The sequence below is a fragment of the Salvelinus fontinalis genome, chromosome 40 (assembly GCF_029448725.1).
Source record: "Salvelinus fontinalis isolate EN_2023a chromosome 40, ASM2944872v1, whole genome shotgun sequence".
Taxonomy (NCBI): Eukaryota; Metazoa; Chordata; class Actinopteri; order Salmoniformes; family Salmonidae; genus Salvelinus; species Salvelinus fontinalis.
This window is the reverse complement of record NC_074704.1, coordinates 16,872,595-16,899,643: the sequence shown is the minus strand read 5'-3', so window position 1 is coordinate 16,899,643 and position 27,049 is coordinate 16,872,595. Positions and strand designations below refer to the sequence as shown.

The following is a 27,049-nucleotide window of genomic DNA, read 5'->3' as shown; positions in this document are numbered from 1 at the left end:
GACCTAACACGGAACCCAAACCGGCTGCGCGCGTGCGCCATCGTGCGCTATCGTGCATACATTTATTTTGCCCCCCACACCAAACGCGATCACGACACGCAGGTTAAAATATCAAAACAAACTCTGAACCAATGACAATTTGGGGACAGGTCGAAAAGCATTAAACATGTATGGTAATTTAGCTAGTTAGCTTGCACTTGCTAGCTAACGTTCATTTGTCCTATTTAGCTAGCTTGCTGTTGCTAGCTAATTTGTCCTGGGATATAAACATTGAGTTGTTATTTTACCTGAAATGCACAAGGACCTCTACTCCGACAATTAATCCACACATAAAACGGCCAACCGAATCGTTTCTAGTCATCTCTCCTCCTTCCAGGGTTTTTCATCTTTGAACTTATATAGTGATCACATTGTATTACCATGACAACTGGCAACAAAGTTTGTCTTTCAATCACCCACGTGGGTATAACCAATGAGGAGATGGCACGTGGGTACCTGCTTCTATAAACCAATGAGGAGATGGGAGAGGCAGGACTTCCAGCGCAATCTGCGTCAGAAATAGAAAGGAGTTCTATTTTAGCCCTTGGCGTCGCAGACGCTCGTTGGCGCGCGCGAGCAGTGTGGGTGCAATAATTTAATAACAAGGATTTCTAAATGTATTTTGCGACGCTCGCGCACGCGACGTGTCCTGTCTGGTCAGCATGTTATATTTTAGCCCTTGGCGTCGCGGACGCTCGTTGGCGCGCGCGAGCAGTGTGGGTGCAATAATTGAATAACATGGATTTCTACATTTATTTTGCGACGCTCGCGCACGCGACGTATCCGGTCTGGTCAGCATGTAAAGCTCGTATTTCTGTGTGTTTATTATATTATAATTAAGTCTATGATTTGATATTTGATAGAGCAGTCTGACTGAGCGGTGGTAGGCACCAGCAGGCTTGTAAGCATTCATTCAAACAGCACTTTCCTGCGTTTACCAGCAGCTCTTCGCAATGCTTGAAGCACAGCGCTGTTTATGACTTCAAGCTTATCAACTCCCAAGATCAGGCTGGCAATACTATAGTGCCTATAAGAACATCCAATAGTCAAAGGTATATGAAATACAAATGGTATAGAGAAAAATAGTCCTATAATTCCTATAATAACTACAACCTAAAACTTCTTAACTGGGAATATTGAAGACTCATGTTAAAAGGAACCACCAGCTTTCACATGTTCTCATGTTCTGAGCAAGGAACTTAAACGTTAGCTTTTTTACATGGCACATATTTCACTTTTACTTTCTTCACCAACACTGTGTTTTTGCATTATTTAAACCAAATTGAACATGTTTCATTATTTATTTGAGACTAAATAGATTTTTATTTATGTATTATATTAAGTTAAAATAAAAGTGTTCAGTCAGTATTGTTGTAATTGTCATTATTCCAAATATATATATATATATATATATATATATATATATATATATATATAAAAAATCGGCTGATTAATCGGTATCAGCCTTTTTGGTCCTCCAATAATCGGCGTTGAAAAATCATAATCGGTCGACCTCTAGTGGAAAGGGTTCTACATGGAACCCAAAAGGGTTCTACCTCGAACCAAAAGGGGTTCTTCAAAGGGTTCTCCTAAGGGGACAGCCAAAGAACCGTTTTTGGTTCTAGAGAGCACCTTTTTTGTAGACTTGAGGAGATTTGACCTTTCGACATTCTAATCGAATAACATCTAGAAAAGAAGCGTAGTTAAACTTTGCTCTCTTTCCTCTGTGTCCCCCACAGCTCCTAGAGGAGAAGAACATCCTTGCAGAGCAGTTGCAGGCGGAGACGGAGCTGTTTGCCGAGGCGGAGGAGATGAGGGCCCGCCTGGCCGCTAAGAAGCAGGAGCTGGAGGAGATCCTCCACGACCTGGAGTCCAGAGTGGAGGAGGAGGAGGAGAGGAACCAGAGCATGCAGAACGAGAAGAAGAAGATGCAGTCCCACATCCAGGTCAGAGAGAGAGCGAGAGAGAGACCCATATATGCACATATGGATGCAGCATGGACACACACACACACACACACACACACACACACACACACACACACACACACACACACACACACACACACACACACACACACACACACACACACACACACACACACACACACACACACACACACACACACACACACACACACTCACACACCATCAGTTGATGAGTTAATGTTGGTTTAGATGGAATTCCTTCTAACTAAAACTATTGATAACTTCAGCATTGCAATACATATCCTTGTGCTGAAGATACTGAGTGTCTCTGTTGGTTGAACGTATGTATGTCCATTGTCTATCCATAGGATCTAGAGGAGCAGTTAGATGAAGAGGAGGCAGCCAGGCAGAAGCTGCAGCTGGAGAAGGTGACTGCCGAGGCCAAGATCAAGAAGATGGAGGAGGACATTCTACTGCTGGAGGACCAGAACTCCAAGTTCCTCAAGGTCAGAGAAGAGGGCACACTTTAGACTAATTTATACAATCTGCTTCCACATCGTCCGACCGTCTGCCTGGTCCTCTCGAACACAACCAGAATAGACATTATAGAATGTCCGCTCCTGTCCGCACCAACACTGAATACGGAACCGTGTGCATTTGATTGAAGCGGAAAACATAAATTAGGGATTAGACTTGTATAGAGCCCTGAAGGGTACAGGGATAGTAGAGATGTTTAAGATTATCTTAATCTGATACAAATGATTTATTAGAAGATGCCATGAAGGGGAAGCTAAAGAACCACATGCGGCTCTGAAGCCACACATTGCAGACCCCTGTTGTAGAAAACTGTAGAGAGGTTTAACGTCTCTCCTCTCCTCTTTCCACCCAACAGGAGAAGAAGCTGCTGGACGACCGTGTGGCCGAGATGACCTCCCAGCTGACAGAGGAGGAGGAGAAGGCCAAGAACCTGGGCAAGGTCAAGAACAAGCAGGAGGTGATGATGGTTGACCTGGAAGGTAAAGGCTTCACTGTGGCTCTTCCTCGATTGGTCTCCTCGATTCCTTGCTCTCTTTCTTCCTTGCTCTCTTTCTTCCTTGCTCTCTTTCTCTGCCTTCATTGGAGGAGAAGGTCCAAGGTCCTTCCCGTCAGACATTCTTCTCCAAAGCCTTTTGATGATGCAAGGAATCCAGGAAAGTTGGAGAACTTACTGTAACTCCCTCAACATGGCAGACGTTCAACTGCATATAATAACATTAAGATAAGACTACAGACTGGATAAGATTAAGACTTCTCTGGTAGTGTGATTCTACGTATGCATAGGAATTCCATTTCAGTTCGGACACCACAATGACTTAATGGTTTACCAAGCGGAAGAATCTGGTTACTACTGCTTGAGTGGAATTTTTGAGTTTATACTTTTGAGTGCTGGGCCAACATCTATTTTCATCGTTTGGTTGATCCCGCCGCCCTTCCACCTCGTGTGTGTGTGTGTGTGTGTGTGTGTGTGTGTGTGTGTGTGTGTGTGTGTGTGTGTGTGTGTGTGTGTGTGTGTGTGTGTGTGTGTGTGTGTGTGTGTGTGTGTGTGTGTGTGTGTGTGTGTGTGTGTGTGTGTGTGTCATCAGAGCGCCTGAAGAAGGAGGAGAAGACTCGCCAGGAGCTGGAGAAGGCCAAGAGGAAGCTAGACGCTGAGACCACGGACCTCCAGGACCAGATAGCTGAGCTACAGGCCCAGATAGAGGAGCTCAAGATCCAGCTGGCCAAGAAGGAGGAAGAGCTACAGGCCGCTCTGTCCAGGTGAGATACTCCCCCTTCAGCCCCAAAATGGATTCTCAATAAACGTTCATGGGTTGTGTTCAGTTTGCACCATACAGTCGTGGCCAAAAGATTTGAGAATGAAACAAATATTAATTTCCACAAAGTTGGTTCCTTCAGTGTCTTTAGATATTTTTGTCAGATGTTACTATGGACTACTGAAGTATAATTACAAGCATTTCATAAGTGTCAAAGGCTTTTATTGACAATGACATGAAGTTGATACAAAGAGTCAATATTTGCAGTGTTGACCCTTCTTTTTTAAGACCTCTGCAATCCGCCCTGGCATGCTGTCAATTAACATCTGGGCCACATCCTGACTGATGGCAGCCCATTCTTGCATAATCAATGCTTGGAGTTTGTCAGAATTCGTGGGGTTTTGTTTGTCCACCTACCTCTTGAGGATTGACCACAAGTTCTCAAAGGGATTAAGGTCTGGGGAGTTTCCTGGCCATGGACCCAAAATATCGATGTTGTGTTCCCCGAGCCACTTAGTTTTCACTTTTGCCTTATGGCAAGGTGCTCCATCATACTGGAAAAGGCATTGTTCGTCACCAAACTGTTCCTGGATGGTTGGGAGAAGTTGCTCTCGGAGGATGTGTTGGTACCATTCTTTATTCATGGCTGAGTTCTTAGGCAAAATTGTGAGTGAGCCCACTCCCTTGGCTGAGAAGCAACCCCACACACGAATGGTCTCAGGATGCTTTACTGTTGGCATGACACAGGACTGATGGTAGCGCTCACCTTGTCTTCTCCGGACAAGCTTTTTTCCGGATGCCCCAAACAATCGGAAAGGGGATTCATCAGAGAAAATGACTTTACCCCAGTCCTCAGCAGTCCAATCCCTGTACCTTTTGCAGAATATCAGTCTGTCTCTGATGTTTTTCCTGGAGAGAAGTGGCTTCTTTGCTGCCCTTCTTGACACCAGGCCATCCTCCAAAAGTCTTTGCCTCACTGTGCATGCAGATGCTCTCACACCTGCCTGCTGCCATTTCCTGAGCAAGCTCTGTACTGGTGATGCCCCGATCCCACAGCTGAATCAACTTTAGGAGACGGTCCTGGCGCTTGCTGGACTTTCTTGGGCGCCCTGAAGCCTTCTTCACAACAATTGAACCGCTCTCCTTGAAGTTCTTGATGATCCGATAAATGGTTGATTTAGGTGCAGTCTTACTGGCAGCAATATCCTTGCCTGTGAAGCCCTTTTTGTGCAAAGCAATGATGATGGCACGTGTTTCCTTGCAGGTAACCATGATTGACAGAGGAAGAACAATGATTCCAAGCACCACACTCCTTTTGAAGCTTCCAGTCTGTTATTCGAACTCAATCTGCATGACAGAGAAAATGTTTTGAAACGGTGAAATCGAATGAAATGAAATGGAGGATGTACTATGTGAACGCTACCTGGATTAATACGGGGAATAGATGATGAATAGATAAGCTTTGCCCACCATGCAAGCCTGTACCGCGCATGTTGCCTGTTCCTATGGCAACCGGCCCAACCTGCCCGGCCACTACTGTGGTCCAGTAAACCATACCGGCTAGATGTGCACCCACACATATACTCCCACTTCCATCGCCTGTCCCCATAGCAACAGTCCACTCTACAGGGCCCAAGCAGTTGAGACCCAGCGGGCACACACACACACACACGCACGCACGCACGCACGCACGCACACACACACACACACACACACACACACACACACACACACACACACACACATAAAAAAATACCACAGTTTACTATAGAATACTACAGTACTTAGTATAGAATTGTGTAGTATACTGTAGAATACTATACTACAAACTGTAGAATCCCTCGATCGTGTGTAGAACTTAGTATAGAATTGTGTAGTATACTGTAGAATAATATACTACACACTGTAGTACTTATCAATCATGTATAGTACTTGCTATAGCACATTATAGTATACTATAGAATACTATAGTAAATACTACAGTATACTGCAGACCTCAAAAACCCTAAAGTAATGTTCACAAAAGCACTACAGTCCACAAAAACCCTACAGTAATGACTAAGGTATATACACAGATTTGCAGGTGCAGCAAAATGCTTATGTTACTAGTTCCAACACTGCAGTAGATTGTAAATACTACAGTACACTACAGTAAAGTCCGCAAAAACACTACAGTGAATACAATATTATTTAACCATAGTATACCATAGTATTTTTTTCACATGGGGACATACCCTCATGTTGGCTAGCTGCTTAGTTGTTCAGTGGCATCGGTTCACTCTAAACTAAACTAATGCCTTCCTTAGTGCAGTGCGTGCTGGTATGCTGGCTATCACCCTCACTAGAGACATTTAATACACACGCACACTCTGAGGCAGATTGATAGAGATTGATGATGTGCTCCATCCAAGTCTCTCACTGCATTTTCCAACGGAAAGGAAAAGGAATCTCAGCTTGGGCATGGCAGCCATGACGGATCGTCTCACACCTCAGAGGGAATTGGTCACGGAATCTGTTTGTACTTCACAGACGTTTATTTTTAATAGCTTCTGAACAGGACTACTGGACTCAAGGAAAACATTACCAGATATGGCTTGAAAAAGACCTGTCTCTTGGAAGAAGGAGAAAATGTCAACTTGCATCCAAGTATTACCTCAATTTAGCTTGATTGTTCATTTAACATTCTTTGTAATCCAAAGCCAATTCAGACCTAATTTAGTGGAAAATATTCATGAGCAACACATTTGGTGTCACGTTCAATTAAGTCCCTTTTGATTAGGGAAACTGAGACCACATACTAATGAGCTCCTCCTCTGGCTTCAACAGAGGTCATTGGCATGAAGGTGAAGTCCAATCATTTAGATGTGGCGAATTCAGGTGGTGACTGTAGCGAATTCAGGTGGTGACTGTAGCGAATTCAGGTGGTGACTGTAGCGAATTCAGGTGGTGACTGTAGCGAATTCAGGTGGTGACTGTAGCGAATTCAGGTGGCGACTGTAGCGAATTCAGGTGGCGACTGTAGCGAATTCAGGTGGTGACTGTAGGCCAATGGAAAACAGTATCCCCTAAATGACCTTCTGAAATCATCACATGGTCATAGGCTAGTTGATTAAACCGTTACTTAGGCTACAGTATTCCAGTTGGAATTTTATGACTGTTTATAATTGTAGGGCTATTGAATTACCATAGTCTGGACAGTTGCTATTTGACTATAATGACTCATTAGTAGCTATATTGTTATCCATGGCTTCATCAGTGTAATACCTAATTGGACAATGAGTCATTATTTGGTCCTGGCAAAGGGACAGGCCTCTCCAGAAGCTCTAACGCAGGAATGTCTAAGGAATGCAGGCAGGGTTCAGGAGTCAAATCAAAGTGTATTGGTCGCGTACACAGATTTTCAGGTGTTATAGCAGGTGCAGTGAAATGCTTTTGTTACTAGTGCCAACAGTACAGTAGAATGTATCTCAAATACAATACACATACACAAATAATGAATAATCAAAACAAGAAATTACAGAATGAGTCTAATTAACAATCCAGGGGTGGATATATTAGTGAGTATGTGTCAGAATCCATAATAATAATAATACTAGTTTAATCTAGCCTGACTGCCAGCAACAACACATATTCAATCTCACTATGGCCTCGCCCGCAATGGCATTTCCACTGACAGAGAAAGGCACAGACAGACACGGTCAAGAAACTCATTGCTCAGACACACACACACACACACACACACACACACACACACACACACACACACACACACACACACACACACACACACACACACACACACACACACACACACGCGGCAGGCTGACTAACACACACTGGTCCTCCATGAGCTCACTCGCTGTAAGGTCGATCACACTGCCACCCTGTGTTCACTGGGATTTTGTCACCACGCTGCAGTCTCACTTGCTAGGGCCTGTATGATTTTGAAATGATCAGCCATTTTGGGGGATTTAGAGAATGTGCAGTGATTTCATGTAGCAGTTTTGTGTACCATGGTTTTACCCAAAATTACCCTAACATTTGGACATCTCTGGTACCGTAAAAGTACTGCTCAGATGAACGCCCCACAGTTAACATGATTTCTCACCTCTTCAATGAAATGGAATGTATCCTGGCATTAGCTAGCTAATTTAACGATTTCTATGTTGCTGTTTGGAATTGATTTTGGAATTGATTGGTTTGTTGTGTGTGCGTGTGTACCAGGGGTGATGACGAGGCGGCCCAGAAGAACAACGCTCTGAAAGCTGTGCGGGAGCTGCAGGCCCAGCTGTCAGAGCTGCAGGAGGACCTGGAGTCAGAGAAGGTGTCCAGGAACAAGGCAGAGAAAGTCAAGAGGGACCTCAGTGAGGAGCTGGAGGCTCTGAAGACTGAGCTGGAGGACACTCTGGATACCACCGCTGCCCAGCAGGAGCTCAGGTACTGGGACACTGCTTGTCAGATGTACTGCTCTCTGCTGCGGTGATACGCTTATATGTTTACTGCAGTCCCAATATGTTTATTTTTCCGGTGCTTTTAGAAATGGATAAAGAACCGGTGTAGGGTCGCTCTGAAAAAGTGGCACTGTCATAGTTTGGCAAAGTACCTGCGTGTGTATCTGCATGAGGGCTATGGAGAGACACAGCACCTCAGTGAGGTGTCTTTTATGGGTCTACCTTCCTTCCTAACCCCTCTCTCCTCTCCTTTCTCTCCTCTCAGGACCAAGCGAGAGCAGGAGGTGGCTGAGCTGAAGAAGGCCATCGACGAGGAGACCAAGAACCACGAGTCTCAGGTCCAGGAGATGAGACAGAGACACTCCACCGCCCTGGAGGAGCTGTCTGAGAATTTGGAGCAGGCCAAGAGGGTGGGTCTATAATCAGAGACAATACACCTGTCAATCATCTAGTAACATGTCTCATTACATATTTAGCATGCCTAGAGGCTAGGTCCACCATCAGACATGACACCTGCCAACCATAACGTTGTTATACAGTGATAGCACTACACATGTTTAGCAGGTCAAGAGGGTAGATCTCCTCCAACAATGTATATAAACCCTGGATTGCTGATGCTATGTATTGGCCATTGAGAGGCTTTGAAGCCACTGGTCGGCCATATTGGGACTCCCCAGTAGGAGCAGTCCTCCATAGGAATGAATGGAATTCTACAGTATTTCAATTAAATGGGACAAGGACAAATTGACATGTATTTAAGTATGTGTTGTCATGGGGACAGTAACATTAGTAATCTCTAAAAAGTAAACTGTGTTTTTATATTTTATTTTAATAAAAAAAACGTATGTTTAGCTCACAATATAATGTAATTGTATGCATTAAGGTGTTTCTAATAGAATACACGTGGCAAAAACGAATGTAGACATTAATAAATGCATTTCTATGGCTTCTAAAATATTTTTTTTACACTTCCAAGATGGAGGCACGGTGGCTTCAACACAGTCAGTCATCTACACAGCTTCAACACAGTCAGTCATGTGTATATAAATCATTGGTCGCCACCTGAGAAAATAGACCTGTCAACATAACGTCATCTCATACAGTAGTAACACTACACTATCACTTCTTTGCTAAGCAGGCCAAGAGGACAGACGTATCCAACATACCCTCTGTAAAATTCTCTCATCTCCCCAATGTATACCACAACCCCTCTCACCCTTCTTTCCGCTGCAGTTCAAGTCCAACCTGGAGAAGAACAAGTGTACCCTGGAGAGTGACAACAAGGAGCTGGTGAGCGATGTGAAGGGGCTTCAGCAGGCCAAGACAGAGTCAGAACACAAGAGGAAGAAGATGGAGGCTCAGCTGCAGGAGTTCATGGCCCGAGCCACCGAGGGAGAGAGGGCTAAAGTAGAACTGGCCGACCGCACACACAAACTACAGGTTAGAGGGCAAGTCAACGGACCACGCTGTCTGTCTGTCGTCATCACTATGTGTTGAAGTCAATTGGTTTCTCAAAATGGGAGTGAATATGTTTTAATGTGAGTATGAAGAGATATTTATAGACCTTTGTCTGTAGACGGAACTGGACACTGTCTCCGCCCTGTTGGAGGACGCTGAGAAGAAGGGAATCAAGCTGGCCAAGGATTCAGCAGGCCTGGAGAGTGCATTACAGGACACACAGGTGAGCAGAGACTGCTTATACGTCACCAAGCTATTACATGCTCTAATAGTTGAAATCGAAGTTGGAGGTATTGTAATATGCTTTGGAAGCAAATGTCCTTTGGTGACGCTTCATTATTGGAGACACTTGTAGCTAATGCCAATCTGCTGTAAAAACAAATTCATATCATTGTCTCCATCCAACAAGTCTTCATCCAACAAGTCCAACAACTACTTTTGGGTCTTTGCGTCTTTTGTGATTGTGTGTGGTTGTGTGTAGGAGCTGCTCCAGGAGGAGACTCGTCAGAAGCTGAACCTGAGCTCTCGTATCCGTCAGCTGGAGGAGGACAAGAGCACCCTGCAGGAGCAGCAGGAGGAGGACGAGGAGGCCCGCAGGACCCTGGAGAAACAACTGGCCACGCTGCAGGCTCAGGTATGGACACCACTGGTATTCTTAATGTTTCACTGCCAATAGGACAGGGTTTCCAGCTGTGAACACCCACCGTTGATATTTACTACAGGTTGTGGTAGATAGATTCCTTACTCACGAAATAGGTATTGGGTATAAGTTGAATACAGTGTTGGGGAGAAGTAAACTGCATGTAGTTCTACTAGTAAATTAACTACATTTTGCAGTAGCTTGGTGGTAGTTGAACTAAATTCAAATCTACGTAGTGTTGTCAGTAGTTAGGCAATACATGTTTTTATTTTTCAGCATCAGACCTGCCTAATTCTCTCTTGGAACATTGTTTTTGTTTAATAGGCTAAATAACACATTCTGTTAACATATGACCCCAAAGTGATCTATTTTTGCAAAAAGTAGTTTGGATATAGTTGTCATGGAAATTACCACCAGGGACACCTGAAGTCAATTTTAAATTAAACATTCTTTATTAACAGCATGCTGGATAGATCACAGTCAAACTAAAGTACCGGTCTGAAGTGAGCTCTGGCGGGGCAGTCCCGTTAGACCTCGTATATACAGCTTACACAGACAAGTTATATTTGCATGCTTTAGCTTATTCATAATGAATTCATCATTAACGTTTGGTTCATGCATGTGACCAATACCTCACAAGGCTTCTTCTCTCCAAGCTGAGACCTTGAAACTGAGATATCCCTTTCCGGTCTGAAAACAATGTTCTGGGCGTACTGCCAAATTGCAGATACTGATAGTGAGGGTTCCTCCCAGGCACAATGAATCAGTCACTTGCATGAACCCAGTCGAATTGGTATTTAGAAAAGCACAAACATAAAATGTTCCTTCACATAGTGAACTACAGTCTTCAGGTACTGTAACTACTTACAGTGCCTTGCGAAAGTATTCACCCCCGTGGCATTTTTCCTATTTTGTTGCCTTACAACCTGGAATTAAAATAGATTTTTGGGGGGTTTGTATCATTTGATTTACACAACATGCCTACCACTTTGAAGATGCAACATATTTTTTATTGTGAAACAAACAAGAAATAAGACAAAAAAAGCACAAAACTTGAGCGTGCATAACTAATAACCCCCCCAAAGTCAATACTTTGTAGAGCCACCTTTTGCAGCAATTACAGCTGCAAGTCTCACTGGGATTTTTGCTCATTCTTCAAGGCAAAACTGCTCCAGCTCCTTCAACCTGCTGGTGTACAGCAATCTTTAAGTCATACCACAGATTCTCAATTGGATTGAGGTTTGGGCTTTGACTAGACAATTTTCCTGTATTTAGCGCCATCCATCATTCCTTAAATTCTGACCAGTTTCCCAGTTCCTGCCAATAAAAAATATCTCCACAGCATGATGCTGCCACCACCATGCTTCACTGTTGGGATGGTGTTTTCGGGGTGATGGGAGGTGTTAGGTTTGTGCCAGACATAGCGTTTTCCTTGATGGCCAAAAAGCAATGGCTTTTTTCTGGCCACCCTTCCGTAAAGCCCAGCTCCGTGGAGTGTACGGCTTAAAGTGGTCCTATGGACAGATACTCCAATCTCCGCTGTGGAGCTTTGCAGTTCCTTCAGGGTTGTCTTTGGTCTCTTTGTTGCCTCTCTGATTAATGCCCTCCTTGCCTGGTCTGTGGGTTTTGGTGGGTGGCAGGTTTGTTGTGGTGCCATATTCTTTCTATTTTTTAATAATGGATTTAATGGTGCTCTGTGGGATGTTCAAAGTTTCTGATATTTTTTTATAACCCAACCCTGATCTGTACTTCCCCACAACTTTGTCCCTGACCTGTTTGGAGAGCTCCTTGGTCTTCATGGTGCCGCTTGCTTGGTGGTGCACCTTGCTTAGTGGTGCTGCAGACTCTGGGGCCTTTCAGAACAGGTGTATATATACTGAGATCATGTGACACTTAGATTGCACACAGGTGGACTTTATTTAACTAAATATGTGACTTCTGAAGGTAAGTGGTTGTACCAGATCTTATTTAGGGGCTTCATAGCAAAGTGGGGGAATACATATGCACGCACCACTTTTCTGTTTTTTTTTTTTTTTTTTACAGATTTTTTTTTAAACTTTTTTTTTTTACTTCACCAATTTTGACTATATTGTGTATGTCCATTACATGAAATCCAAATAAAAATCTATTTAAATTACAGGTTGTAATGCAACAAGGAAAAACGCCAAAGGGGGCGAATACTTTTGCAAGGCACTGTACTTTTTTAAAGTCACTTTAGTTAAGGAAACTATATTTGTCTTAAGGGTAGCTTTAACGTAGCTTAAATTCTTTCAATGTGAAGTATTTGGTAGCTTGGTAAAATATATTTTCATAGTAGCTTCCCCAACACTAAGATCAGTAATATGTTCTTTTAAAGACCACTGTCATTTTCTGTATATCAAATGCTCACTCACAAAGCTGTGAATCTTATTTCCTCATGTAAGAACCATAGAAAAAATATATAATATGAAAACCATTGTCTTCTCTATCTAGCTGTTTGAGTCTAGGAAGAAGCTGGATGAGGACGTGGGGACCCTGGAGTCTCTGGAGGAGGTGAAGAGGAAGCTACAGAAGGACATGGAGTTGACCAGCCAGAGGCTGGAGGAAAAAGCCTCCGCCTTCGATAAGATGGAAAAGACCAAGACCCGCCTGCAGCAGGAGCTGGACGACCTCATGGTGGACCTGGACCACCAGAGGACCATCGTCTCGAACCTGGAGAAGAAGCAGAAGAAGTTCGACCAGGTATCGTATCATCTCCATTTGTCTCTATCCTTTCCTCTATCTCGCTTCCTTTTCTCCCGCCACTCACCTTTGCTTATCTCCTTCTCCCCTCTCTGCAAAATAAAAGTAGACCTGCCATTAATGAAGAAATGGCAGAGTTTTTGTGATTTCTTTATTCCAATGATTGCCTTCATTAACATAACTTACCAGTAAGACATTGCTTGCCATCCTTCTTCATCATTATCTTCTCCCTCTATGTTAGCTCCTGGCTGAGGAGAAGACCATCTCTACCCGCTATGCTGAGGAGCGTGACAAGGCCGAGGCTGAGGCCAGGGAGAAGGAGACCAAGGCTCTGTCTATGGCCCGGGCTCTGGACGAGGCCCTGGAGGCCAAGGAGGAGTTTGAGAGGCTCAACAAGCAGCTGAGGACTGAGATGGAGGACCTGATGAGCTCCAAGGACGACGTGGGCAAGAGCGTACGTAGTTTAAACTCCCCGTACAGGAGCTGAAGGTTCTCAAATACCTTATGCAACCCAGTCCTAAGCCTTGACCTGGCTAGGCTCATCCAATGAGGATTGATAGAACCAAAATGTACAGGTTTTGGTATGTTTCTTCCAATATGGCCACCAATCCACCCACCACGGAATGAGTGAGAATGCCTGTGTTACAGGAGCTGGTGGTGGTTCCTAAACGTTGTTGGAGACCTTACACACATGAAGCCTTCTGTAAATTACTTAATTTTGAAAGAACGCTGTCAACCCACCTCAGAATTTTGCTTTGTGTGAGAATTTGTTTGACTAATCCTACGGGATTGCTTCCTTATGACAGTTTTTGACCCAGAAAAGAGATGTTGCTGCTAACAGTCTCTCTACGTCCCACTGTGTGTAGGTCCATGAGCTGGAGAAATCGAAGCGCACCCTGGAGCAGCAGGTGGAGGAGATGAGGACCCAGCTGGAGGAGCTGGAGGACGAGCTGCAGGCCACAGAGGACGGCAAGCTGCGTCTGGAGGTCAACATGCAGGCCATGAAGGCCCAGTTCGACAGGGACCTGCAGGCCAGAGACGAACAGAACGAGGAGAAGAAGAGGACGCTGGTCAAACAGGTACAGAGACAAGCTGAGAGGACCATTTTTGGGGAGTAACATTCAGAACTCTAATAGAAACTCAGCTGATTTAGCTTGGCCAACAGTTCGGAGAAAATAATCACCATATTATTATATGGTCAAAATTTTTTACTTAACTCATTGTGTACTTTCCATCCATCTTCACCCTAACCGTTATTGCATCCGAGCAAGCTAGAACCCAAACTTTACTAGGTTTCATCACTTACTTGGCGTTTTCAACCCTCTGTAATATCTTGTTGTCTGACCCAAGGTTCGTGAGATGGAGGCAGAGCTGGAGGATGAGAGGAAGCAGAGAGCCCTGGCCGTGGCAGCTAAGAAGAAGCTGGAGATGGACCTCAAGGACCTGGAGGGGCAAATAGAAGCATCCAACAAGGCCAGAGATGAAGCCATCAAACAGCTCAGAAAACTACAGGTGAGACTTCGTACAGGATTTGGGTTTGCTTGTTCATTCTCAAGTTGTGCTGAGCTATTATGTACAGTTGAATTCGGAAGTTTACATACACCTTAGCCAACGACATTTAAACGCAGTTTTTCACAATTCCTGACATTTAATCAGAGTAAAAATTCCCTGTCTTAGGTCACTTTATTTTAAGAATGTGAAATGTCACAATAATAGTAGAGAGAATGATTTACTTCAGCTTTTATTTCTGTCATCACATTCCCAGTGGGTCAGAAGTTTACATACTCAATTAGTATTTGGTAGCATTGCCTTTAAATTGTTTCCCATGATGTCAAGCAAAGAGGCACTGAGTTTTAAGGTAGGCCTTGAAATACATCCACAGGTACACCTCCAATTGACTCAAATGATGTCAGTTAGCCTATCAGACGCTTCTAAAGCCATGACATAATTTTCTGGAATTTTCCAAGTTGTTATTAGGCACAGTCAAGTTAGTGTATGTAAACCTCTGACCCACTGGAATTGTGATACAGTGAATTATAAGTGAAATAATCTGTCTGTTAACAATTGTTGGACAAATGACTTGTGTCAATCACAAAGTAGATGTCCTAACTGACTAGCCAAAACTATAGTTTGATAACAAGAAATTTGTGGAGTGGTTGAAAAACAGATTTTAATGACTCAAACCTAAGTGTATTTAAACTTACAACTTCAACTGTAGATTATAAATATTGTTGCAAAATTCTGTTAACTTTTCCAAAATTCCAAGAATCTTCCAACCAGGAATTCTGGGAATTTTGGGAAAGTTAGCATAATTTTGCAACCCTACAATGTCAATCTTTTTTGCCTGATTAATTAGGAACTCCTGGTTGTCTGATCTCTGATAATCAGCAATATAATTTTTTACACCTGTATCCTTTTATCAATAAAATGGACTTGTAGCCTCTGCAGGTATGGTATCTGTGCCTGTCTGTCCACTGTGTAGTCAGCTTTAATGTAGCCTAGATTAGAATATGTCCAGGACTACCAACGTCTGTATTTAGATGACATCCCTGATGCTGTAAACTCTAGTTGTCCAAGTTGGTCTGGTCTCATTTGTAGCTTCCCCTACACTATTATATTCAGTATAGCTACGGGGTTGAGGTCGGTTCTATTTCAATTCGGGAAGAAAAAATGAATTTCAAACATTTTCTCATAGGCTGTATTTACACAGGCAGCCCAATTATGGGCAACAGATTGATCTGATTGGTCAAAAGACCAATTAGTGGCAAACAATATCAGAATTGGGCTGCCTGTGTAAATACTGCCATAGAGGAGTATTGAGGAGAATCTCATTTGAAATGGAGTTGACCTCTAACCCTGTACTGTTGCCCAAGACCGGTCTTACTCTTTGCCTTGCTGCTGCCCCCTGCAGGCCCAGATGAAGGACTACCAGAGGGAGCTGGAGGAGGCCAGAGCATCCCGTGATGAGATATTTGCACAGTCTAAAGAGAACGAGAAGAAACTAAAGGGCCTGGAAGCTGAGATCCTACAGCTGCAGGAGGACCTGGCGGCTTCAGAGAGGGCCCGTAGACACGCTGAGCAGGAGAGAGACGAGCTAGCCGACGAGATCTCAAATAGCGCCTCTGGAAAGTGAGTAGCTACATTTTCCTGATTAATGATCAAATTCAAGCATGATATTTTCCAGATTTAATGGTGCAATGTGCAGAAATCGCTGGTTGCTAAAATTGTAACCGTTCACCTAATTTCAGTTTCTGTGACAAACCAAGCAATGTATCGTGTGTAGAGAATCATTGTACCAAAATCTTGTAATTTCAGCTGTTTGAAGCTGGTGTACAAAACTGAAAGTAAAAGACGAAATGAAACTTAAGAACAGGAAGTATAGAAATAGTAGAACAGTAGAACACGTAGAACAGATCTACAGCTTCTTAGACTTGCTTTCAATGAGAATGGCAGATCTATAACTCACATTTCTATCTGAATTTGGTCAGGTCACCCAAAAAGTTTAAGCTTTAAGTGGACCAGCAGCCTCCCCCCCTGATTTCTATGCTCTGTTCTGTACCAACCACATCACCGAATCATTCACTTGTTTGTGTCAGGTCGGCCCTGCTAGATGAGAAGAGGAGGCTGGAGGCCCGCATCTCGCAGCTGGAGGAGGAACTAGAGGAGGAACAGAGCAACATGGAGCTGCTCAACGACCGCTTCCGCAAGACCACCATGCAGGTACAGTACAACTCTCACATTGTCAAACACGTACACACAGCTCATGAAGGTACAGAACAGGTAAAACTCTCTTTAAACCGGCATTGTCTCTTGACGTTTTGAGGAGGATATCGGGCAAGAGGAAAGTACTTTTGAGATTCACTCATACACAGAGACGATTCCTGGACCATAGAATGTAGTCTCTTTATGGCCTGGAGAGTAGTCTATAATGAACTGCGCTAACAAGTATCACACCAGACCACTTCCTGGGACCCACAACTAACAGTTTTATATAGAGATGGACAAAGAGTGACCCTCTCTCCCTTTATCCCCATTTCTCTCCCAAGGTGGACATCCTGAACACGGAGCTAGCTGGGGAGCGCAGCGCGGCCCAGAAGAGTGAGAACGCCCGTCAAGGAATGGAGAGGCAGAACAAGGAGCTGAAGGCCAAGCTGGGAGAGCTGGAGGGGGCAGTCAAGTCCAAGTTCAAGGCTGCCATCACCGCCCTGGAGGCCAAGATACTGCAGCTGGAGGAGCAGCTGGAGCAGGAGGCCAAGTAAGAAGCCTTCTATATACTGTACTAAATAGAAGTCATAATGGGGGTCAGAGTTTAAACATGGGAGGTTACCTAGAATTAGATGTAGGCTTCAATAGGTGGACTCTAGCTCATACACTCATCGTAATGATTTACCCATACTCAATAGACCGCTAGAGGTAGGAGTTTCCCCAAACCACAGATCTATTTTCAGATTACAAACTACTCAAAATCTGGACCTTTAAATGTAGTCTTAAATGTGATTTTCCTGTGTTTTCTATATATTTCCACACTAGGAGGTTGGAATAATACTGTGAAATTGTGAAAATTATGATAATGCCCTTTTAGTATAAAGACAGCTTGAAGTTTCAGCCCATTTTGGTGGGATGGAGTTTTTGCCTGCCTGGTGACATCACCATGTGGTAAATTAGTTAATAGACCAATAAGAAAGAGTTCCAAACTTTTCTGCCAATAACAGCAATTTTTTTGTTTTCCCCTGACAGTCCTAGCAAAATTCTTGCTTGAGAAATTTCTCTTTGCTAAGAAGCTATTTTTGTTTTGTTTTGACAATTTTATTTGAAAACAATCACAGTAAGGTACTTCATTGTTACCCAGAAATGATTTGATATTGAGATATATATGACTTCATTGGACCTTTAACATTAGGGGGCTGAAAACATACAGTACCGTTCAAACACACTACTTGCCTTGCCGAGTTCAGTTATACTCTTGGTGGCTGTTTATTTACCACCACAGACAGATGCTGGCACTAAGACCGCACTCAGTCAGCTGTATAAGGAAATAAGCAAACAGGAAACCACTCACCCAGAGGCGGCGCTCCTAGTGGCCGGAGACTTTAATGCAGGGAAACTTAAATCAGATCTACCAAATTTCTATCAACATGTTAAATATGCAACCAGAGGGAAAGAAATTCAAGATCACCTGTACTCCACACACAGAGACGCGTACAAAGATCTCCCTCGCCCTCAATTTGGTAAATCTGACCACAACTCTATCCTCCTGATTCCTGCTTACAAGCAAAAACTAAAGCAGGAAGCACCAGTGACTCGGTCAATAAGAAAAGGGTAAGATGAAGCGGATGCTAAACTACAGGACTATTTTACTATCACAGACTGGAACATGTTCCGGGATTCTTCTGATGGCATTGAGGAGTACACCACATCAGTCACAGGCTTTATCAATAAGTGCATTGATGATGTCGTTCCCACAGTGACTGTATGTACATACCCCAACCAGAAGCCATGGATTACAGGCAACATTCGCACTGAGCTAAAGGGTAGAGCTGCCGCTTTCAAGGTGCGGGACTCTAACCCGGAAGCTTACAAGAAATCCTGCTATGTCCTGCGACGAACCATCAAACAGGCAAAGACAAAGACTAAATACAGGGCTAAGATTGAATCATACTACAGTGGCTCCGACGCTTGTCTTATGTGGCAGGGCTTGCAAACTATTACAGACTACAAAGGGAAGCACAGCCGCGAGCTGCCCAGTGACACGAGCCTACCAGACGAGCTAAATCACTTCTATGCTCGCTTTGAGGCAAGCAACACTGAGGCATGCATGAGAGCATCAGCTGTTCCGGACGACTGTGTGATCACGCTCTCCGTAGCCGCCGTGAGTAAGACCTTTAAACAGGTCGCCATACACAAGGCTGCGGGGCCAGACGGCTTACCAGGACGTGTGCTCCGGGCATGTGCTGACCAACTGGCAAGTGTCTTCACTGACATTTTCAACATGTCCCTGATTGAGTCTGTAATACCAAGATGTTTCAAGCAGACCACCATAGTCCCTGTGCCCAAGAACACAAAGGCAACCTGCCTAAATGACTACAGGACCCGTAGCGCTCACTCACGCTTTGAAAGGCTGGTAATGGCTCACATCAACACCATTATCCCAGAAACCCTAGACCCACTCCAATTTGCATACCGCCCCAACAGATCCACAGATGATGCAATCTCTATTGCACTCCACACTGCCCTTTCCCACCTGGACAAAAGGAACGCTTATGTGAGAATGCTATTCATTGACTACAGCTCAGCGTTCAACACCATAGTACTTTCAAAGCTCATCATTAAGCTAAGGATCCTGGGACTAAATACCTCCCTCTACAACTGGATCCTGAACTTCCTGACGGGCCGCCCCCAGGTGGTGAGGGTAGGTAGCAACACATCTGCCAGGCTGATCCTCAACACTGAAGCTCCCCAGGGGTGCGTGCTCAGTCCCCTCCTGTACTCCCTGTTCACCCACGACTGCATGGCCAGGCACAACTCCAACACTATCATTAAGTTTGCAGACGACACAACAGTGGCGTGATCACCGACAACGACGAGACAGCCTATAGGGAGGAGGTCAGAGACCTGGCCGGGTGGTGCCAGAATAACAACCTCTCCCTCAACGTAACCAAGACTAAGGAGATGATTGTGGACTACAGGAAAAGGAGGACCGAGCACGCCCCCATTCTCATTGACGGGGCTGTAGTGGAGCAGGTTGAGAGCTTCAAGTTCCTTGGTGTCCACATCAACAACAAACTAGAATGGTCTAAACACACCAAGACAGTCGTGAAGAGGGCACGACAAAACATATTCCCCCTCAGGAAACTAAAAAGATTTGGCATGGGGCCTGGGATCCTCAAAAGGTTCTACAGCTGCAACATCGAGAGCATCCTGACTGGTTGCATCACTGCCTGGTACAGCAATTGCTCGGCCTCTGACCGCAAGGCACTACAGAGGGTAGTGCGTACGGCCCAGTACATCACTGGGGCTAAGCTGCCTGCCATCCAAGACCTCTACACCAGGCGGTGTCAGAGGAAGGCACTAAAAATTGTCAAAGACCCCAGCCACCCCAGTCATAAACTGTTCTCTCTACTACCGCATGGCAAGCGGTACCGGAGTGCCAAGTCTAGGATAAAAAGGCTTCTCAACAGTTTTTACCCCAAGTCATAAGACTCCTGAACAGGTAATCAAATGGCTACCCGGACTATTTGCATTGTTTCACTGTAAGGTCTAAACCTGTTGTATTCGGCGCACATGACAAATAAACGTTGATTTGATTTGAAAAGTTTGGGGTCACTTAGACATTTCCTTGTTTTCCATGAAAACATACATAAAATTAGTTGCAAAATGAATAGGAAATATAGTCAAGATGTTGACAAGGTTATAAATAATTATTTTTAATTGAAAAATAATTGTGTCCTTCAAACTTTGCTTTCGTCAAAGATTCCTCCATTTGCAGCAATTACAGCCTTGCAGACCTTTGGCATTCCAGTTGTCAATTTGTTTCCTGAAGCACCTCCCACAAGTTGGATTGGCTTGATGGGCACTTCTTACGTACCATACGGTCAAGCTGCTCCCCGGTTGAGATCCGGTGACTGTGCTCTGCCACTCCATTATAGACAGAATACCAGCTTCTTCCCTAAATAATTATTGCATTGTTTGGACCTGTGCTTTGGGTCACTGTCCTATTGGAAATTGTCTCCAATTACGTACCGTCCACCGTGTATAGCATGGCGTTGCAAAATTCAGTGACAGCCTTCCTTTTTCAAGATCCGTTTTACCCTGTACAAATCTCCCACTTTACCACCAACAAAGCACCCCCAGATCATCACATTGCCTCCCGAATGTTCTTCTTTGTGATCCGAACACCTCAAACTTAGATTCGTCTGTCCATAACACTTTTTTCCTATCATCCTCTGTCCAGTGTCTGTGTTCTTTTGCCCATCTTAATCTTTTCTTTTTATTGGTCAGTCTGAGATAGGGCTTTTTCTTTGCAACTCTGCTTAGAAGGCCAGCATCCTGGAGTCGCCTCTTCACTGTTGACGTTGAGACTGGTGTTTTGTGGGTACTATTTAATGAAGCTGCCAGTTGAGGACTTGCGAGTCGTCTGTTTCTCAAACTAGACACTCTAATGTACTTGTCCTCTTGCTCAGTTGTGCATGGGGGCCTCCCACTCCTCTTTCTATTCTGGTTAGAGACAGTTTGCGCTGTTCTGTGAAGGGAGTAGTACACAGCGTTGTATGAGATCTTCAGTTTCTTGGCAATGTCACGCATGGAATAGCCTTCATTTCTCAGAACAAGAATAGACTGATGAGTTTCAGAAAAAAGTTATTTGTTTCTGGCCATTTTGAGCCTGTAACCGAACCCACAAATACTAATGCTCCAGACACTCAACTAGTCTAAAGAAGGCCAGTTTTATTGCTTCTTTAGTCAGAACAACAGCTTTCAGCTAACATAATTGCAAAAGGGTTTTCTAATGATCAATTAGCCTTTTAAAATTAGCTAACACAATGTGCCATTGGAACACAGGAGTGATGGTTGCTGATAATGGGTCTCTGTACGCCTATGTAGATATTCCATAAAAAATCTGCCGTTTCCATCTACAATGTTCATGTTGTAAATTACTAATGTGTACACTGTATTTCTGATCAATTTGATGTTATTTAATGGACAAAAAATGAGCTTTTCTTTCAAAAACAAGGAATTGTCTAAGTGACCCCAAACTTTTGAATGGTAGTGTATGAGGTTGCCTTATGTGGAGTATTTTACTGCATCCTGATGCAAATGTATGTCCCCATCAGATATGAGTCAGTCAGGGTGACACTATTTACACACTTTCCAGTTATCACTCTTTTTCCTCCCAGGGAGAGGGCAGCAGCCAATAAGATCGTCCGACGCACAGAGAAGAAGCTGAAAGAGGTGGTGATTCAGGTGGAGGACGAGCGTCGCCATGCCGACCAGTACAAGGAGCAGGTGAGTGGTCGTTTTGGGTCCACAGTGAGCTTGAAACAGTCTATCCTGACATTTAGAAAGGGTGAGTAAAAGGCCATTGATGCCAGGTTAGCTACTAATTCACAATAATCAGTGTCTCTGTGTCATCTGTGCTGAAGCTCTCTGTCTCTCTCTTCTATTCCCACCCACGCTCTTCTGTAGCTTTGGTTCTCGCTCTCTCTCCTATTCCCACCCACGCTCTTCTGTAGCTTTGGTTCTCTTTCTCTCTCTTATTCCCACCCACGCTCTTCTGTAGCTTTGGTTCTCTGTCTCTCTCTCTCTCCTATTCCCACCCACGCTCTTCTGTAGCTTTGGTTCTCTCTCTCTCTCCTATTCCCACCCACGCTCTTCTGTAGCTTTGGTTCTCTGTCTCTCTCTCTCTCCTATTCACACCCACGCTCTTCTGTAGCTTTGGTTCTCTCTCTCTCCTATTCACACCCACGCTCTTCTGTAGCTTTGGTTCTCTCTCTCTCTTCTATTCCCACCAACGTTCTTCTGTCTCTCTTTCTCCTATTCCCACCCACACTCTTCAGTAGCTTTGTTCTCTCTCGCTCTCTCTCTCTCCCATTCCCACCCACGCTCTTCTGTAGCTTTGGTTCTCGCTCTGTCTCCTATTCCCACCCACGCTCTTCTGTAGCTTTGGTTCTCTGTCTCTCTCTCTCTCTCCTATTCCCACCCACGCTCTTCTGTAGCTTTGGTTCTCTCTCTCCTATTCCCACCCACGCTCTTCTGTAGCTTTGGTTCTCTCTCTCTCTCCTATTCCCACCCACACTCTTCTGTAGCTTTGGTTCTCTCTCTCTTCTATTCCCACCAACGCTCTTCTGTTGCTTTGGTTCTCTCTTTCTCCTATTCCCACCCACACTCTTCAGTAGCTTTGTTCTCTCTCGCTCTCTCTCTCTCCCATTCCCACCCATGCTTTTCTGTAGCTTTGGTTCTCTCTCTCTCTCCTATTCCCACCCACGCTCTTCTGTAGCTTTGGTTCTCTCTCTCCTATTCCCACCCACGCTCTTCTGTAGCTTTGGTTCTCTCTCTCCTATTCCCACCCACGCTCTTCTGTAGCTTTGGTTCTCTCTCTCCTATTCCCACCCACGCTCTTCTGTAGCTTTGGTTCTCTCTCTCTCTCTTCTATTCCCACCAACGCTCTTCTGTTGCTTTGGTTCTCTCTTTCTCCTATTCCCACCCACACTCTTCAGTAGCTTTGTTCTCTCTCGCTCTCTCTCTCTCCCATTCCCACCCATGCTCTTCTGTAGCTTTGGTTCTCTGTCTCTCTCTCCTATTCCCACCCACGACCTTTTGTAGCTTTGGTTCTCTCTCTCCTAGTCCCACCCACGCTCTTCTGTAGCTTTGGTTCTCTGTCTCTCTCTCCTATTCCCACCCACGCTCTTCTGTAGCTTTGGTTCTCTCTCTCTCCTATTCCCACACACACTCTTCAGTAGCTTTGGTTCTCTCTCTCTCTCTCTCTCTCTCTCCTATTCCCACCCACGCTCTTCAGTAGCTTTGGTTCTCTCTCTCAATTCTTCTGTCTGTCCCAAACTTTTTTTCTCCAAACTTTCATTTCCATCCTTGTTTTTCCAATTTCTATCCCCCCTTTTGTCCATCTCTCCCCTCTTCTCCATATCTCCCCCTCTTCTCCATATCTCTGTCTCTCTCTTTCTCTCTCTCTCTCTGTGTTTTAATCTTGAATTGGCCCATGAATTTGCTATGTAAATACGTTGAATTGTGCCAATAAAATTTAAATTCTCCCCCTGTCAGATGGAGAAGGCCAACTCTCGTATGAAGCAGCTGAAGCGTCAACTGGAGGAGGCTGAGGAGGAGGCTACCAGGGCCAACGCCTCCCGTAGGAAACTACAGAGGGAGCTGGACGACGCCACCGAGGCCAGCGAGGGCCTGACCCGCGAGGTCAACACACTCAAGAACCGCCTCAGGTACAGCCTCTCATAACACTCTGTACATACACTTCACGTAGTTATTTATGCCTATCGGCGTTCCCTCTGCCAGTTTCTTTAAAACAAAGAAGAAGACATTCATTGTTATCATTTCCCATACATGTGATAAATGACCATGTATGTATTTGCCTGTTCTCCTCAGGCGTGGAGGCCCCATCAGCTTCTCGTCTAGCCGTTCAGGCCGCAGCCGGCAGCTCCAGATCGACGGGACCTCCGTGGACAATTCTGACGACGACGCCGACAGCCGCGCCAGCGACCACAACGACACGCAAGCCTCCAACCAGACCGAATAGACGCCTCCTGCTAATCCTACCAACCCTATCGATTAGCCAGCCTGGCAGCATGGTGACTACAACACCTCAGCCTCTCCATCTGTCCCCGAGTCAACAGCAGGGAGAACCAGGGTCCTGTTCATTAAGCACCAAAACAGAAGAAAACAGTCCGAAACAGGGAGGGACTACCTGGATTTGTCCAATAAGAACCGCTCGTTTTCATTTTCCGTTGAAAGACGCTTTCAAACGTTTTGCTACGGTGTGTTCTAATGAATACGACCTAGACCACCCCACCCCTCCCAGAAATGCTCCCTCCCTGGGGATGACAAAACAATTACTCCCACTTGAGCGGCTTACTCTGCCTTACTCTAACGTTACTCTAACAATATTCCTACTCTACTCTGGCTAGCTGCTCGGCCCGGCGAGTGTCCCAACGATCTTAATATAGTCCTCCCTAGGCGTGGAATTATGTGCTTAAATGAATATGTAAACTTATGTCCAAGTGATTTTTACTTCTGAACTATGCGTGTGTGCACATGTGAGTATGTAAGGTATGTGTATGCCCCTGAATGCCAAACTGCAATGAAAGGAGCAAAACTAGGAAACGTTCACTTTTGTCATCCTCCTCCCACATGAAACAAAACCTTGTCTTGTAATACAAATGTGTCACCAAATGTAAAGCCATCACCTCTCCCCTGGCTTAAAGCAGGCCTAACAAAACGCTGTCCTCTCCGAAGATAGTCCTATTCAACAGTAGGTCAGAGGTCAATGGACTGCCTCCGCTTCCCTCATTGCATGAGTCTCTTCCTGATGTACAGACTATTTTTCCGCTTCTAAACACTACAATGAAACAAGATGGTGGATTCACACAGTCTGACCCGTTCTGGGAGAAAAACATGGAATGGAAAGGAAGTTTTAACTGTGAAAAGCTTTTCTCCACTTGCTACAGCATCTCGTCACAACACTTTAAAAACAATTGGTAACTGACTTCTTATAGGGATCGCATAGGTCATGATTGACGTTTTTTGTTGTTTTGTATTTTGACCAATTGTAACACTATTTTTCCTGTTGTTCAGGAAGAAGGGTTGAAGGCAGTGAAGTGTGGTATGCTTAGATAGATGGTCGCTGGCGTACGTATCACAGAGAATCGCTGGAAACTGCACAATGAGTGTTCATATGCCCCTGTAACTGGAGCCAGGAAACCCCAAGCTTCTCTCATGAGTGGTCACATGATGTACAATACAGCCCCTTAGTCCAACACTAATGGTGAGAGCTTCGATTGAACGTGTAGTTTGACTAGCTAAAGCCTACCGCTCAGAGCAAGGGAGACTGCCATCTCACTGTGTTTGTGCCATGGTTTGGTAGCAAAGTAGGACCCCCAACTCTCTCTTATAATACGCTGACACACCAACTACCAAGCACTTAGTATTCCTAGATATAACAGCCTTCGACTGGGGATAGCATCTCAAAGCTCTGAAACTATTAAGCCACTCTTAACGTCCCAGAATGTCCATATCCACCAGCGCTCGCTATTCTTCCTTTGGCATCTCTGTTCAGTATTAGAAGAGGGTAATGTATGGAAACTGCCACTTTCATTTGACTTTTACTCCAATGTTAGCTCAGCTGTAATGACATGTTTCTTTAAAGTGCCTTAGACACTAGATAAGAGCATTAGTGGGTAATGCACGGTGAGCACCTGTATAAAAAATAAAGACGTGTAGGTGTTCACCTGTATTAAAAAGAAAGACGTGTAGGTGTTCACCTGTATTAAAAAGAAAGACGTGTAGGTGAGCACCTGTATTAAAAAGAAAGACGTGTAGGTGAGCACCTGTATTAAATAGAAAGACGTGTAGGTGAGCACCTGTATTAAAAAGAAAGACGTGTAGGTGAGCACCTGTATTAAAAAGAAAGACGTGTAGGTGAGCACCTGTATTAAAAAGAAAGACGTGTAGGTGAGCTGTACGTGTTACATAAAAACCTAACGAGGCAAACCTGGTGAACGGTAAACAAACACTTTTTCTTCTTCTTTGTCTTGTTTATTTTTGCTGTGTGTCATATCATACCCAGTGTGCACCTCCTCTCCCGTTCATATACCTGTAGCAATGTCTCCATAGGTAGTGTGTGTGTGGGTCAGAAATCAGTGTTACTATTAACTGTGTGAGATGTGGAGCCTTCTGCTCCCCCTTCAAGAGCAGAATGTGATTTCATTTGGTTAAAAGCTTTAACATCCATGATGTAGTTTTACTTGTATTATTATTATTATTCTCAGACTGGCTGTTGACGACCAGGCTTTCATTACAACTGCAAATATCCCCCCCCCCATTTTATTTCTTGTATGCCTCCCGTATTTCTAGAATAGTGATTTTTTTGTAAAAGAAAATAAAGCATATTCATTGTAGAAATAATATGATTCCAGTTTGTCCTGAGCGGAGGAGCCCCTATAGAGACTTTCAATTCAGTCATGCATGTTTCTCTCCCCAAATTGGAGAGCACAGAGGGTAGCTATGCCTGAGGGGCATGGACAGATATGATGGGTTGTTTAGGGAAGTGGTCTAAATTCAGTAAGGGGTTGGGAAAAGTTAGAAAACAAAAGCTACTCTGCGATTTGATCCAGGGACCTGCTGCAGATGGCAACCCAAATGTAATTCTCTCCACCAGCGGGGGGGGGGGGGGGGGGGGGGGGGGGGGGCGGGGGGGGGGGGGGGGGGGGACATCATTGGCGTAGCCAGAAACTTGTCAGGTGGGCCTGCATCAATTTGGGTAGCTAACTTCCTGAAATGTTGCCA

General features: G+C 44.5%; 1 protein-coding gene across 15 annotated transcripts in view; it reads left to right on the top strand.

Annotated features, from left to right (window-relative positions):
* Positions 1–26,668, top strand: part of LOC129839747 (myosin-10) — an 89,969-nt gene extending 63,301 nt beyond the window's left edge. For all 15 annotated transcript variants that reach the window (XM_055907378.1, XM_055907374.1, XM_055907376.1 and 12 more), the window contains 19 exons: positions 1,779–1,985; positions 2,336–2,473; positions 2,860–2,983; positions 3,590–3,761; positions 7,982–8,194; positions 8,474–8,618; positions 9,442–9,648; positions 9,785–9,889; positions 10,148–10,300; positions 12,779–13,027; positions 13,269–13,481; positions 13,894–14,106; positions 14,378–14,539; positions 15,939–16,156; positions 16,624–16,747; positions 17,074–17,282; positions 21,919–22,027; positions 23,798–23,970; positions 24,134–26,668. In XM_055907378.1, coding sequence (XP_055763353.1) covers positions 1,779–1,985; positions 2,336–2,473; positions 2,860–2,983; positions 3,590–3,761; positions 7,982–8,194; positions 8,474–8,618; positions 9,442–9,648; positions 9,785–9,889; positions 10,148–10,300; positions 12,779–13,027; positions 13,269–13,481; positions 13,894–14,106; positions 14,378–14,539; positions 15,939–16,156; positions 16,624–16,747; positions 17,074–17,282; positions 21,919–22,027; positions 23,798–23,970; positions 24,134–24,284 — 3,285 coding nt within the window. In that variant the 3' untranslated portion in view covers positions 24,285–26,668. The remainder of the gene's footprint in view (positions 1–1,778; positions 1,986–2,335; positions 2,474–2,859; positions 2,984–3,589; positions 3,762–7,981; positions 8,195–8,473; positions 8,619–9,441; positions 9,649–9,784; positions 9,890–10,147; positions 10,301–12,778; positions 13,028–13,268; positions 13,482–13,893; positions 14,107–14,377; positions 14,540–15,938; positions 16,157–16,623; positions 16,748–17,073; positions 17,283–21,918; positions 22,028–23,797; positions 23,971–24,133) is intronic.
* The last annotated feature ends 381 nt before the right edge of the window (positions 26,669–27,049 follow it).